General features: G+C 37.0%; 1 protein-coding gene across 11 annotated transcripts in view; it reads right to left on the bottom strand.

Moving 5' to 3' along the window:
• The window catches only part of CCDC18 (coiled-coil domain containing 18), a 200237-nt gene that overhangs the window by 58793 nt on the left and 126046 nt on the right, over positions 1-15398 (bottom strand). For all 11 annotated transcript variants that reach the window (XM_073234287.1, XM_017650002.3, XM_073234294.1 and 8 more), the window contains one exon: positions 6125-6292. In XM_073234287.1, coding sequence (XP_073090388.1) covers positions 6125-6292 — 168 coding nt within the window. The remainder of the gene's footprint in view (positions 1-6124; positions 6293-15398) is intronic.

The following is a 15398-nucleotide window of genomic DNA, read 5'->3' as shown; positions in this document are numbered from 1 at the left end:
ACCAACGAAGTGAAAGACCTATACCCTGAAAACTACAAGACACTCTTAAGAGAAATTAAAGAGGATACTAGTAAATGGAAATTTATGCCATGCCCTTGGGTAGGAAGAATTAATATTCTCAAAATGCCCATCCTATCCAAAGCAATCTACATATTCAATGCAATCCCTATCAAAATAACAACAGCATTCTTCAATGAACAGGAACAAATAGTTCTAAAATTCATATGGAACTACAAAAAACCCCTAACAGCCAAGGCAATGCTGAGAAGGAAGAATAAAGCAGGGGGTATTATGGTCCCTAACTTCAAGTTCCACTACAAAGCCACAGTAATCAAGACAATTTGGTACTGGCACAAGAACAGACCCATAGACCAATGGAACAGACTTGAGAGTCCAGATACTAACCCACAAATATTTGGTCAACTAATATATGATTAAGGAGCCATGGATATACAGTGGGGAAATGACAGCCTCTTCAAAAACTGTTGTTGGCAAAACTGGACAGCTACACGTAAGAGAATGAAACTGGACAACTGTCTAACTCCATACACAATAGTAAACACGAAATGGATCAAAGACCTGAATGTAAGTCATGAAACCATAAAACTCTTAGAAGAAAACATACACAAAATTCTCTTGAATATAAACACAAGCAACTTTTTCATGAACATATCTCCTAAGGCAAGGGACACAAAAGCAAAAATGAATAAGTGGGGACTATGTAAAATTAAAAAGCTTCTGGATAGCAAAGGACACCATCAGTAGAACAAAAAGACATCCTACAGTATGGGAGAATATATTCATAAATGACATATCTGATAAGGAGTTGACATGCAAAATATATAATCAGCTCATGCTCCTCAACAATCAAAAAGCAAATAACCCAATTAAAAAATGGGTGCAGGATCTGAACAGACACTTCTCCAAAGAAGAAATTCAGATGACCAACAGATACATGAAAAGATGCTCCACATCGCTAACCATCAGAGAAATGCAAATTAAAACCACAATGAGATATCACGTCACACCAGTTAGGATGGCCAACATCAAAAAGACAAACAACAAATGCTGGCGATGATGCAGAGAAAGGGGAACCCTTCTACACTGCTGGTGGGAATATAAATTAGTTCAACTATTGTGGAAAGCAGTACAGAGGTTCCTCACAAAACTAAAAATAGAAATACTATTTGACCCAGGAATCCACTCTTAGTAATTTACCCTAAGAATGCAGCAGCCCAGTTTGAAAAAGACATATGCACCCCTATGTTTAATGCAGCACTATTTACAATAGCCAAGAAATAGAAGCATCCTAAGTGTCCATCTGTAAATGCACAGATAAAGCAGATGTGGTACATATGCACAATAGAATATTATTCAGCCATAAGAAGAAAACAAATCCTAAAATTTGCAACAACATGGATGGAGCTAGAGGGTATTATGCTCAGTGAAATAAGTTAGGTGGAGAAAGAGAAGTACCAAATGATTTCACTTACCTGTGGAGTTTAAGAACCAAGAAAAAACTAACAGTTACCAAAGGGCAAGGGACTGGGGAGTGTGGCTGGGGAGGGAGGGATAAGGGGTTAATCATAAATATATGATTAGCACATAATGTAGTGTGGACATGGGGAAGGAAGTATAGCACAGAGAAGAGAAGTAGTGACTCTATAGTATCTTACTATGCTGATGGATAGTGATTGTAATGGCGTATGTGGTGGGGACTTGATAATGGGGGCAATCTAGTAACCACAATGTTGCTCACGTGATTGTATATCAATGATACCTTAATAAAAAAGAACAGCAAAAAAAAAAAAAAAACAGTAAGAGAAAAGCAATGGGTTACCTGTAAGGGAAACCCCATAAATCTATCAGCTGACTTTCTGGCAGAAACTCTACAGGCCAGAAAGGAGTGGCATGAAATATTGCAAGTGCTAAAAGAAAAAATATTCAATGAAGACTACCCAGCAAGGTGATCATTCAGAATTGAAGGAGAGATAAAGAATTTCTCAGAAAAATACAGGTTAAAGGAGTTCACCACCATTAAAGCAGTTTTATAAGATATGTTAGAGGGTCTTCATTAAGACGAGAAGAAAAAACTGTAACTAGAAGCAAGAAAATTGTGAAAAGAAAACGTTTTCACTGGTAAAAGCAAACATACAGCAAGGTAGATCAGTCACCTAAAAGTTCCTATTAGTATTTAAGTTAAAAGGATAAAAGACATAGTAAAACCAACTACTTCTAAAAATTAGTTAAGGCAATCATTAAATAAAAAGGTATAAAAGAAGACATATACATAAAATATGGCAGGTAGGGAGTTACAGTGTAGTTCTGTTAGAATGTGCTTAAACTTAACCATTAACATACACTACTGTACATGTGAGATGTTACACATAAACTACATGGTAACCACAATGAAAATTCTAATATACACAAAATATAAACAGAAAGAAATCCAACAATAACACTAAAGAACGTCATCACAGACGAGGGAAGAGAGCAAGAGATGAAGAAAAGATCAGAAAAGAATGACAAAATCAGAAAACATTCAACAAAATGGCAGTGAATACATACCTCTCAATAATTACTTTAAATGTAAATGAACTAAATGCAACAAGAAGATGTAAGGTGACTGGACAAAAAAAACAAAACCCATCTATAGGCTGCCTATCAGAAAATCACTTCAGACCAAAAGACACACAGATTGATATTGAAAGGATAAAAAAAGATATTTCATACAAGTAGAAATGGAAAAGAAAAAGCTTTAGTAGCAGTAGTTATATCAGACAAAATAAGACTTTAAAACAGAATTGTAAAAAAAGACAAAGAGGATATTATATAATGACTAGGGGTTCAACTGAGCAAGAAGATAAAACAACTGTAATTATTTGTGTACCCAATAGAGGAGTACCTAAACATATAAAGCAAATATTAAGAAACAGTAGGGGAATTAACCCCACTTACATCATTGGATAGATCATCCAGACAGAAAATCAATAAGGAAACAGTGGCTCTGAATAACATGTTAGACCAAATGGACCTAATAGATAAATACAAAATATTACATTCAAAAACAGCATAATAATTATCCTTTACAAGCGCACACAGAACATTTTCCAGGATAAATAAAAAAAAATATTAACAAATTTAAGACTGAAATCATACCAATCAACCACAACAGTATGAAACTGGAAATCAATTACAAGAAAAAAACTGGACAAAATACAAACACATGAAGGCTAAACAACATGCTACTAAACAACCAATAAGTCAATGAAGAAATCAAAGAGGAAATAAAAAAATTCTTGGAGAATTATGAAAATAAAAACACAATCCAAAAATCTTTGAGATGCAGCAAAAGCAGTTTTAAGGGAAAGTTTATATCCTTACAGGCCTACTTCAAGAAACAAGGAAAATCTCAAACAATCCAACCATGAACCTAAAGGAACAAGAAAAAGAAGAACAAAGCCCAAAGTCAGTAGAAGGAGAGACTTAATAAAGACTGACACCACATTTACATTCAGTTAGGAAAGCTAAATTCAAAAATACATTAAAAGGATCATTTTAATACAACCAAGAGCAATTTATTCTAGGGAAGCAAGGATGGTCCAATATCTGCAAATCAATCAATGTGATACACCACATTAACAAAAAGGATAAAAACCAAATGATCATCTCAACAGATGCAGAAAAAACATCTGACAAAATTGAACACCCACTCATGATAGGAACTCTCAACAAAGTGGGTATAAAGGGGATATATCTCAACATAATAAAAGCTATATATGACAAACAGACAGCTACCACAATATGGTAAAGGTGAAAGCTTTTCTTCTAAGATCAGGAACAAAACCAGGATGTCCACTTTCACCAATTTTATGCAATAAAACACTAGAATTCACAGCCACAGCAATCAGACAAGAAAAACAAAAAAAAAAGGAATCCAAATTGGAAAGGAAGAAATAAAACTGGCACTATTTGTGCATAATATGATACTATATATATAGAAAATCCTAAGGACTCCAGCAAGGACTATTAGAATTAATAAGTTCAGTAGTCTCATGATACAAAATAAATATACAGAACTCCACTGCATTTCTATATACAAGAATGAACAAAGAAAAAGTGAAATTTTAAAAATCTATCCCATTTACAATTGCATCAAAACAGCTAAAATATTTAGGAATAAATTCAACCTTAAGACCTATATACTGAAAACTAGAAGACACTGATTAAAGTAATTGAAGATAAATGGAAAGATATTCCATGATCATTGACAGGAAGAATTAATGTTGCTGAAATAGTTATACTGCCTAAAGCTATCTACAGATTCAATGCAATCCCCATCAAAATATCAATGGCATTTTTCACTGAACTAGAGCAAATAAAACAAAAATTTGTACAGAACCACAATAAACCTCAAATAGCCAAAGCAATTCTGAGAAAGAAAAAGAAAGCTGGGTATTATGTTGCCTGGTTTCAGACTATACTATAAAGCTATAGTAATCAAAATGGTATGGTACTGGCCTAAGAACAGATACCTAGATCAATGGAACAGAATAGAAAGCCTCAAAATAAAACCATGCCTATATGGTCAATTAACAGATGACAAAGGAGACAAGAATATGCAACGGGGAAAAGACAGTATTTTCAATATAAAGTGTTAGGAAAACTCAACAGCTAGATGCAAAAGAATGAAACTAGATCACTGTCTTACACCATACACAAAAATCAACTCAAAATGTATTAAAGACTGAAATGTAAGACCTGAAACAAGAAAACTACCAGAAGAAAAATAGGCAGTAAATTACTGAACATAGGCACTAGTAATTTTTTCTGGATATATATCTCCCCACACAAAGGAAATAAAAGCAAAAATAAACAAGTGAGACTACATGAAACTGAAAAGTTTCTGCATTAGCAGTAGAAATGATCAACAAAATAAAAAGAAATTTTGACTGTATGGGAGAATATATTTGCAAATGGTTTATCCAATAAGGGGGCAATACCCAAAGTACATAAGGAATTCATAGAACTCATCACCAGAGAAACAAATAGTCCAATTATAAAATGGGCAGAGGACCTGAATAGACATTTTTCCAAAGAACACATACAGATGGCCAACAGACACATGAAAAGATGCTCAACATCACTGATCATCAGGAAAAGGTAAATCAAAACCACAATGAGATACCATCTCACACCAGTTAGAGTGGCTAATATCAATAATACAAGAAGTAGCAAGTGTTGGTGAGGATGCAGAGAAAAGAGAACCCTGATACACTTACGGTAGGATTGTAAACTGGGACAGCCACTATGGAAAAAATTATGGAGGTTTCTCAAAATTCTAAAAATAGAAATACTGTATGACCAGGTAATTCCATTCTGGGAATTTACATGAAGAAAACAAAATCACTAATTCAAAAAGATATATGCACTTCTATGTTTATTGCAGCATTATACACAATAGCCAAAATACAGAAGCAACCTAAATGTCCTCAATAGATGAGTGGATAAAGAAGATGTGGTACATGCATACAATGGACTACTACTCAGCCATAAAAAAAACAAAAATTTGCCATTTGTAACAAAATGGATAGATCTAGCGAGTATTATGGAAAGTGAAGTAACTCAGAGAAAAATAAATATCAAAAAAAACCCCCAAATGAACAAACAACAGAATCCAAGAGCAGACTGGTAGTTGCCATACAGAGGTACAGGGATAGGAGAAAAAAATTAGTGAGAATGTTTTGATGTCTTTATCTGAATGATGATTACATGAGTGTATATATACATCAAAATTCACTGAGCTGTATATTAAGCAAGATTTGTGCATTTTATTGTATTTACTTAAATATAAATAATAATAATAAAACAGAAGAAAGGAGAGATTGAGTAAAGAAGTCTGAATTATAACTAAATTGTATGGAGTGGCAAAAATATGCCCATGGTATTGGAGATGCAGGTCAGATTACATAGCAATAGAACTTTATCCATTTTACAATGTTAATATAGAATATTTCTTATAACATGTAATCTTTGAGGTTAATAGCAATTTATATAACAAAAATATTATCAATTTAAAAATACTCTATTTCATACAAGTAAAACCATTTTGAACAATACATACCTGTTTTTCAAGTTTAGTTTGAGTATCTTCTAGCTCTCCATTTCTAATTGTCTCTTGTTGTAACATTTGCTGCTGTTGCTGAAGAGTATGCTGTAGAATAATATTTTGCTCGGTAGTCTCTTGAAGACTGTGACTTTTCATTTTCAGCTCTTTCTGTAAACAGTATACCTAACAAATATATACATTCCTCATTATAACAACATATTTCAAATAAAAGCAATAAAATATTAACGTGTCTTCCTTATTAGATAATTATCTTGACTTCTCATGTGGAACAATTGCATTTATGATATAGTTCGTTATATGGAAGAATGGGGTTCATTTTTCTGATGGACAGATGTGTTAAAGGGCCTGCTAATAAGGCTGGCTCTTGGCTGGCATCTAGGAATGTAATTTTTGAAACATTTCCCAAATGATAAGACTGTTTTGCTTAGCTAAGTCAATGAATCATGCTTTTATTTTGGGAGTCTGGAATTTTGATACTTGCAGCTGTTCCTGGGTTACCAGTCCATTAAAAACCCTGAATTTTGAATCATAAGCAGGCTTCCCTGGACAGAAACACTACACATGTTGACACATTTCACTGCTACAGAAAGTAACATGTTCTATATAACACCTCCCAGAGAAGGAAAGAATTTAGGAAGTCATGGATTTCTATACACTTCATCTGATGTATCTTTTCTCCTTATTCAAAATATAGCCAGAAAAGCAGTGCAGAAATGTTAGGTGCTATTTGTTATATTATGTTGTTATTACTGCTGTTGTGTACAAAATGATATCCCAGTAAAGCACTCTTGAATATTTGTGCTCCAAAAAACACAAAAAGGAATGACAATCTCAACTGAGAAATTATACTCATTCACTCCAAACACTTAGGACTTAAATATACTGGTCCCCAAAAGTGTTTTAAAAGATACCTTTAAAGTTATCTGGGAGTACCTATTAAGTAGGAAAAAAAATCCTTTGACCTAGTAATCCAAATTCTAAATATCTGCTAAAAGAAATTATTTTTAAAGCCATATAAACTACTACAGTGTAACTTATTTTATAATATTCTTCACCTTCTCTTGAATGGGGAAGATTAAATGATGATATATCAATCTGATTATAAATAAATGACACAACCATTTAAATTCATAATACAAATGGCAAATATAAAATTTTACATAACAAAATGAAATGAAAAAAACAGAATTACAGTTCAATAGTTATGAGAAATGGGCAGGAAATAGAAAAGTGAAAACTTTATTAGTGAGTGGACTGTAAGTAAATCTTCTTTATAAGAGTATTGCTTATGTAATAACTATTATTAAAATGAAGGAAAATAAAGCCATTTCTTTAAAACAAAGAATCTTTCCATTAAATATCACTCCAGAAAAAACAATTTTAGACTCCTAAGAGATAATAGAAGAGAACCTGACTTGGCTGCTTTTTCTAATTATATAACTGGTGAATATTCAGCAGCATCACAAAGGGCTTAAGAGCCAAATATTCTTTGTTCATGATGAGAAGCTCCTAAATTTCAAACTTCATTAGATAAAGACACTGGAAACGTGGAAAAACCTTAGATATTACAAGCAGCTAGCCAATTTCTAATCCTATTATTATTGTCTTATTTTTTAACTACCATACTTAATTTTGTCTGTATGAAAACAATTTACTTAGTACAAATATTTATCAGTATCACGCGTTTTCTTTGTTTTCTCTATTTCCTGGGAAAACTGTAGATCATACTCCTGTAGTAATTTATATTATATAGAACTGACTGGTCTAGAAGATAAGCTTAAATATTATTTTTTCTTTACTGGTACAGCTGGGCTTTCCTAGTCAAAGTAAAAAAATACACAAAATACTAAAATAAGACAAAAGAGAAGAAAAAGGTAAGACCCTACCAAAACACTAAGAAAGCCATACAAAATAACAATAAAAATTTTTATTTCATTAATCTGGCCACTGGCAATCATTTCAATTAAAAATACTGAAATAGAAAGGAGGAGCCAAGATGGTGGTATGAGTAGGGCAGCAGAAATCTCCTCCCAAAAACATATATATTTTTGAAAATACAACAAATACAACTATCCCTAAAAGAGAGACCAGAGGATACAATACAACAGCCAGGCTACATCTACATCTGCAAGAACTCAGCACATTATGAAGGGGGTAAGATACAAGCCACAGCCTGGCGGGACCCAAGCACTCCCCCAACCCCAGCTCCCTGGCAGCAGGAAAGGAGTTGGAGCAGGAAGGGAGTGGAAGTGCAGAACTGCTAAGTAACCAGCCCTAGTAATCCACACTAGGAGCACAGACACACATTGCATGGTATGCTGGATATGAGGGAAACAGAAAAGTAAAATCTGTGAGCAGATCCCCACAGCCAACTCCTCTGGAACAAAAGAAAAGCAAGTGTTTTCTAAAAGTCTTAAAGGGACAGGGGCTTCACAGCTGGATGAAATCATCCCAGCACACTCAGCCAGGCAGGCTGGGAATTCTGATGAGCTTCGGATGCCCCAGCCCCCTGAGAGGTAGCACAGCTCTGAAACCCCTCACAGCAATAAACAGCCTGCCATTCATTCCTGGCCCACTGAGGCCCTGCTACAGTGGCTGAATAGCCTGAGAGTGGCGGCGCCAACAGCAGCCACCTAGAGCCTCCACCCAGTATGCAGCCACCCGGGCCAGACCCAGGGCTGCCACTGGCGTGCAGCTACCTGGTGCAGGCAGAGGAAGCCGGAGCAGGGCGCAAAGGGGCACTGTTCTCGCAGGAGAGCATACCCAGTGCACCTGCTTCACCCCGCAGGGCTCTGGGTTGCCCCATGGGTGGCAGCCCAGGGGATAGACCAGGATGCTGCTCCCAGTGAGAGGGTGATGGACACAGGTAGCAGAGAGGGGCAGGGGGACCAGCAAGCAGGAAGGGACTTTGTTCTCCTAGCTGACACATGCTCTACCTGCCTAGAACTACCTCTATTGCCATGAAAAGGCAGAAGAATTTGGTCCAGTCCAGAATTACCCAGACAACCACAAAGAGCACAGACAGATATAACCAATCTTCCTGAAAAAGAATTCAAAATAAAGGTCAAAACCATGCTGATGGACCTGCAGAGAAATATGCAAGAGCTAAAGGATCAAGCTGGGAGGGAGAATACAGAAATAAAGCAGTATCTGAAAGGAAGTAAGAGCAGACTAGATGAGTTGCAAGAGGCAGTTAATGGAATAGAAATGAGAGAACAAGAACACAGAGAAGATGAGGCAGAAAGAGATAAAAGAATCTCCAGGAATGAAAGAATATTAAGAGAATTCTGTGACCAATCTAAACAGAACAATATTCGCACTATAGAAATACCAGAAGAAGAAGACAGAGAAAAAGGGATAGAAAGTGTCTTTGGAACTGGATTAGAGATGGCGGCGTGAGAGGAGACACAGAGGCTTCCTCCTAAAACTAGATACAATTAGAAAATATAGTTGGCACAACTAATCCTGAGAGAGCAACAGGAAAGAGGACAGCGTCAGACTGCACACACCTGGAGAAAAGAGCAGACCTCACCAAACAGGGTAACGTACTAGAGCTGTGGCTCCATGGGACCGGAGCCCTTCCCCCACTCCAGCTCAACAGTGGGAGGAAGAGAAATGGAGCAGGGAGGGAGAGAAAGGCTTGAGAGTGCTGAATACCTAGCTCCAAAGATCTGCTCTGGGAGCACAAACCTACATTTCATGGTGCTTTCATGAGACTCGCATGACTACCAGGTTGGAAAGTTAATACAGGCAGAGTTCCTGGGGAGACTGGGATTCCAGCCACTTGTGGAAAGCAGGGATCCATATCCAGCTGCTCTGGGACAAAAACTTATACCTGCGGGACCGGCCAACCGGCTCAGGCAGTGGAGACAGGCACAGCAGCCGAGAGGTGGGCAACAGCTCTTTCCTCCCCCAAGGCACCAGTACCGCTCCCCTGCAACCCCCAACATTGCTTCAGGAGCTGAGCAGCTCCAGAAGAGAGCTTCTACAGGGCGCCATATACAAACATGAAACGCCAAAGGAACCTTGTCCAGACGGAAATTATTAATACAACTCCAGAGAAAGATTTAAATGATATGGACCTTATGACTCTTCCTGAAAGGGAGTTCAAACTAAAAATCATCAACATTCTAATGGAGGTACAGAAAGACATCCAAGAACTCAGGAATGAATTCAGGTCAGAGATCCAATCATTGAAGAGCACGATGGAGGGTATTAAAAGCAGGTTGGATAAGGTGGAGGAGACAATAAATGAAATAGAAACTAGAGAAAAGGAATACAAAGAAGCTGGGGCACAGAGAGAAAAAAAGGATCTCTAAAAATGAAAGAATATTCAGAGAACTGTGTGACCAATGCAAGCGGGACAATATTCACATTATAGGGATTCCAGAAGAAGAAGAGAGAGAGAAAGGGATAGAAAGTGTCTTTGAGGAGGTAGTTGATGAAAACTTCCACAATCTGGGGAAGGAGACAGTCTCTCAGGACATGGAGATCCACAGATCTCCCAACACAAGAGACCCAAGGAAGACAACACCAAGACACATAGTAATTAAAATGGGAAAGATCAAGGATAAGGACAGACTGTTAAAAGCAGCCAGAGAGAGAATTAAGATCACATACAAAGGAAAGAGCATCACGCTAACATCAGACGTCTCAGCAGAAACCTTACAGGCCAGAAGAGAGTGGCATGATGTATGTAATGCCATGAAGCAGAAGGGCCTGGAACCAAGATTACTTTATCCAGCAAGATTATCATTTAAATTTGAAGGAGGGATTACACAATTTCCAGACAAGCAAAAGCTGAGAGAATTTACCTCCCACAAAACATCTCTACAGTCTATTTTGGAGGGACTGCTATAGATGGAAGTGTTCCTAAGGTTGAATAGCTGTCACCAGAGGTAATAAAACCACAGTAAAGAAAGTATAACAGCTAATTACGAAGCAAATGCAAAATTAAATTAACTACCCCCAAAGTCAATCAAGGGAGAGACAAAAAGTACAGAATTTGATACCTAATATATAAAGAATGAAGGAGGAAGAAAAAAGAGGAGAAAAAGAAAAGAACCTTTCAATTGTGTTTTTAACAGCATACTAAGAGAGTTAAGTTAGACTCTTAGATAGTAAGGAAATTAACCTGGAACCATTGGTAACCATGAATCTAAAGCCTGAAATGGCAATAAGTACATACCTATCAATAATCACCCTAAATGTAAATGGACTGAATGCACGAATCAAAAGACATAGAGTCACTGAATGGATAAAAAAACAAGACCAATCTATATGCTGCTTACAAGAGACTCACCTCAAACCCAAAGACATGCACAGACTAAAAGTCAAGGGATGGAAAAAGATATTTCATGCAAACAATAGGGAGAAAAAAGCAGGTGTGCCAGTACTAGTATCAGACAAAATAGACTTCAAAACAAAGAAAGTAACAAGAGATAAAGAAGGACATTACATAATGATAAAGGGCTCAGTCCAACAAGAGGATATACCCATTATAAATACATATGCACCCAACAAAGGAGCACCAGCATATGTGAAACAAATACTAACAGAACTAAAGGAGGAAACAGAATGCAATTCATTCATTTTAGGATACTTCAACACACCATTCACTCCAAAGGACAGATCCACCAAACAGAAACTAAGCAAGGACAGACAGGCACTGAAAAACACTCAAGAACAAATGGACCTAATAGACATCTATAGAACTCTACACCCAATAGCAACAGGATACACATTCTTCTCAAGTGCACATGGAACATTCTCCAGAATAGACCACATGCTAGGCCACAAAAAGATCCTCAGTAAATTCAAAAAGATTGAAATTCTACCAACCAACTTTTCAGACCACAAAGGTATAAAACTGGAAATAAATTGTACAAAGAAAGCAAAAAGGCACAGAAACACATGGAGGCTTAACAACACGCTCCTAAATAATCAATGGATCAATGACCAAATTAAAATGGAGACCCAGCAATATATGGAAATAAATGACAACAACACAAAGCCCCAACTTCTGTGGGATGCAGTGAAAGCAGTCTTAAGAGGAAAGTATACAGCAATCCAGGCATATGTAAAGAAGGAAGAACAATCCCTAATGAGTAGTCTAAAGTCACTATTATTGAAACGGGAAAAAGAACAAATGGAGCCCAAAGTCAGCAGAAGGAGCGAACTAAAAAAGATCAGACAAGAAATAAACAAAATTGAGAAGAATAAAACAAGAGAAACAATCAATGAAACCAAGAGCTGGTTCTTTGAGAAAATAAAAAAGACAAGCCTCTAGCCAGACTTATTAAGAGAAAAAGAGAATCAACACACATCAACAGAATCAGAAACGAGAAAGGAAACATCACGATGGACCCAACAGAAATACAAAGAATTATTAGAGAATACTATGAAAACCCATATGCTAACAAGCTGGGAAAGCAAGTAGAAATGGACAACTTCCTAGAAAAATAAAACCTTCCAAGACTGACCAAGGAAGAAACACAAAATCTAAACAAACCAATTACCAGCAAAGAAATTGAAGCGGTAATCAAAAAACTACCCAAGATAAAAAAAAACCCTGGCTCAGGTGGAATTACCTCGGAATTTTATCAGACATACAGAGAAGACACAATACCCATTCTCCTTAAAGTTATCCCAAAAATAGAAGAGGAGGGAATACTCCCAAACTCATTCTATGAAGCCAACATCACCCTAATATCAAAACCAGGCAAAGAACCCACCAAAAAAAGAAAATTACAGACCAATATCCCTGATGAACGTAGATGCAGAAATACTCAACAAAATATCAGCAAACCGAATTCAAAAATACATCAAAAGGATCATACACCATGACCAAGTGGGATTCATCCCAGAGATGCAAGGATGGTACAACATTCGAAAATCCATCAATATCATCCACCACATCAACAAAAGAAGGACAAAGACCACATGATCATCTCTATAGATGCTGAAAAAAGCATTCGACAAAATTCAACATCCATTCATGATAAAAACTCTCAACAAAAAGGGTATGGAGGGCAAGTACCTCAACATAATAAAGGCTATATATGACAAACCCACAGCAAACATCATACTTAACAGTGAGAAGCTGAAAGCTTTTCATCTAAGATCGGGAACAAGACAGGGATGCCCACTCTCCCCACTGTTATTCAACATAGTACTGGAGGTCCTAGCCACAACAATTAGACAAAAAAAAGAAATACAAGGAATCCAGATTGGTAAATAAGAAGTTAAACTGTCACCATTTGCAGATGACATGATATTGTACATAAAAAAACCCTAAAGACTCCACTCCAAAACGACTAGAACTGATATCGGAATACAGCAAAGTTGCAGGATACAAAATTCACACACAGAAATCTGTGGCTTTCCTATACACTAACAAGGAACTAATAGAAAGAGAAATCAGGAAAACAATTCCATTCACAATTGCATCAAAAAGAATAAAATACCTAGGAATAAACCTTACCAAGGAAGTGAAAGACCTATACTCTGAAAATGTGTGAGACACTCTTAAGAGAAATTAAAGAGGACACTAACAAATGGAAACTCATCCCATGCGCTTGGCTAGGAAGGATTAATATCGTCAAAATGGCCATCCTGCCCAAAGCAATATACAGATTTGATACAATCCCTATCAAGTTACCAACAGTATTCTGCAACAAACTAGAACAAATAGTTCAAAAATTCATATGGACCTGCCAAAGACCACGAATAGCCAAAGCAATCCTTAGAAGGAAGAATAAAGTGGGGGGGGGATCTCGGTCCCCAACTTCAAGCTCTACTACAAAGCCACAGTAATCAAGATAGTTTGGTACTTGCACAAGAACAGAGCCACAGACCAGTGGAACAGAACAGAGACCCCAGATATTAACCCAAACATATATAGTCAATTAATATATGACAAAGGAGACATGGACATATAGGGGAAAAGACAGTCTCTTCAACAGATGGTGCTGGCAAAACTGGACAGCTACATGTAAGAAAATGCAACTGGATCACTGTGTAATCCCATACACAAAAGTAAATTCAACATGGATCAAAGACCTGAATGTAAGTCATGAAACCATAAAACTCTTAGAAAAAAACATAGGCACAAATCTCTTGGACAGAAACATGAGCGACATCTTCATGAACATACCTCCCCGGGCAAAGGAAACAAAAGCAAAAATGAACAAGTGGGACTATATCAAGCTGAAAAGCTTCTGTACAGCAAAGGACACCATCAAGAGAACAAAAAGGTACCCTACAGTATGGGAGAATACATTTATAAAGCACAGATCCAATAAAGGGTTGACATCCAAAATACATAAACAACTCACAGACCTCAACAAACAAAAAGCAAATAATCCAATTAAAAAATGGGCAGAGGAGCTGAACAAACAGTTCTCCAAAGAAGAAATTCAGATGACCAACAGACACATGAAAAGATGCTCCACATCACTTGTCATCAGAGAAATGCAAAATAAAACCACAATGCGATATCACCTCACACCAGTAAGGATGGCTACCATCCAAAAGACAAACAATAACAAATGTTGGCGAGGTTGTGGAGAAAGGGGAGCCCTCCTACACTGCTGGTGGGAATGTAAATTAGTTCAACCATTGTGGAAAGCAGTATGGAGGTTCCTCAAAATGCTCAAAATAGACTTACCATTTGACCCAGGAATTCCACTTCTAGGAATTTACCCTAAGAATGCAGCACTCCAGTTGAAAAAGACAGATGCACCTCTATGTTTATCGCAGCACTATTTACAATAGCCAAGAAATGGAAGCAACTTAAGTGTCCATCAGTAGATGAATGGATAAAGAAGATGTGGTATATATACACAATGGAATATTATTAAGCCATAAGAAGAAAAGAAATCCTACCATTTGCAGGAACATGGATGTAACTAGAGGGTATTATGCTCAGTGAAATAAGCCAGGCTGGGAAAGACAAGTATCAAATGATTTCACTCATATGTGGAGTTTAAGAACAATGAAAAACTGAAGGAACAAAACAGCAGCACAATCACAGAACCCAAGAATGCACTAATAGTTACCAAAGGGAAAGGGACTGGGGAGGATGGGTGGGAAGGGAGGGATAAGGGCAGGGAAAAAAAAGGGGGCCTTATGATTAGCATGTATAATGTGGGGGGGGGGCATAGTGAGGGCTATGCAACACAGAGAAGACAAGTAGAGAGTCTGCAGCATCTTACTACGCTGATGGACACTGACTGTAATGGGGTTTGTGGAGGGGGACTTGGTGAAG

Source organism: Manis javanica, chromosome 4 (assembly GCF_040802235.1).
Source record: "Manis javanica isolate MJ-LG chromosome 4, MJ_LKY, whole genome shotgun sequence".
Lineage (NCBI taxonomy): Eukaryota > Metazoa > Chordata > Mammalia > Pholidota > Manidae > Manis > Manis javanica.
This window is presented reverse-complemented; position numbering and strand designations above follow the sequence as displayed.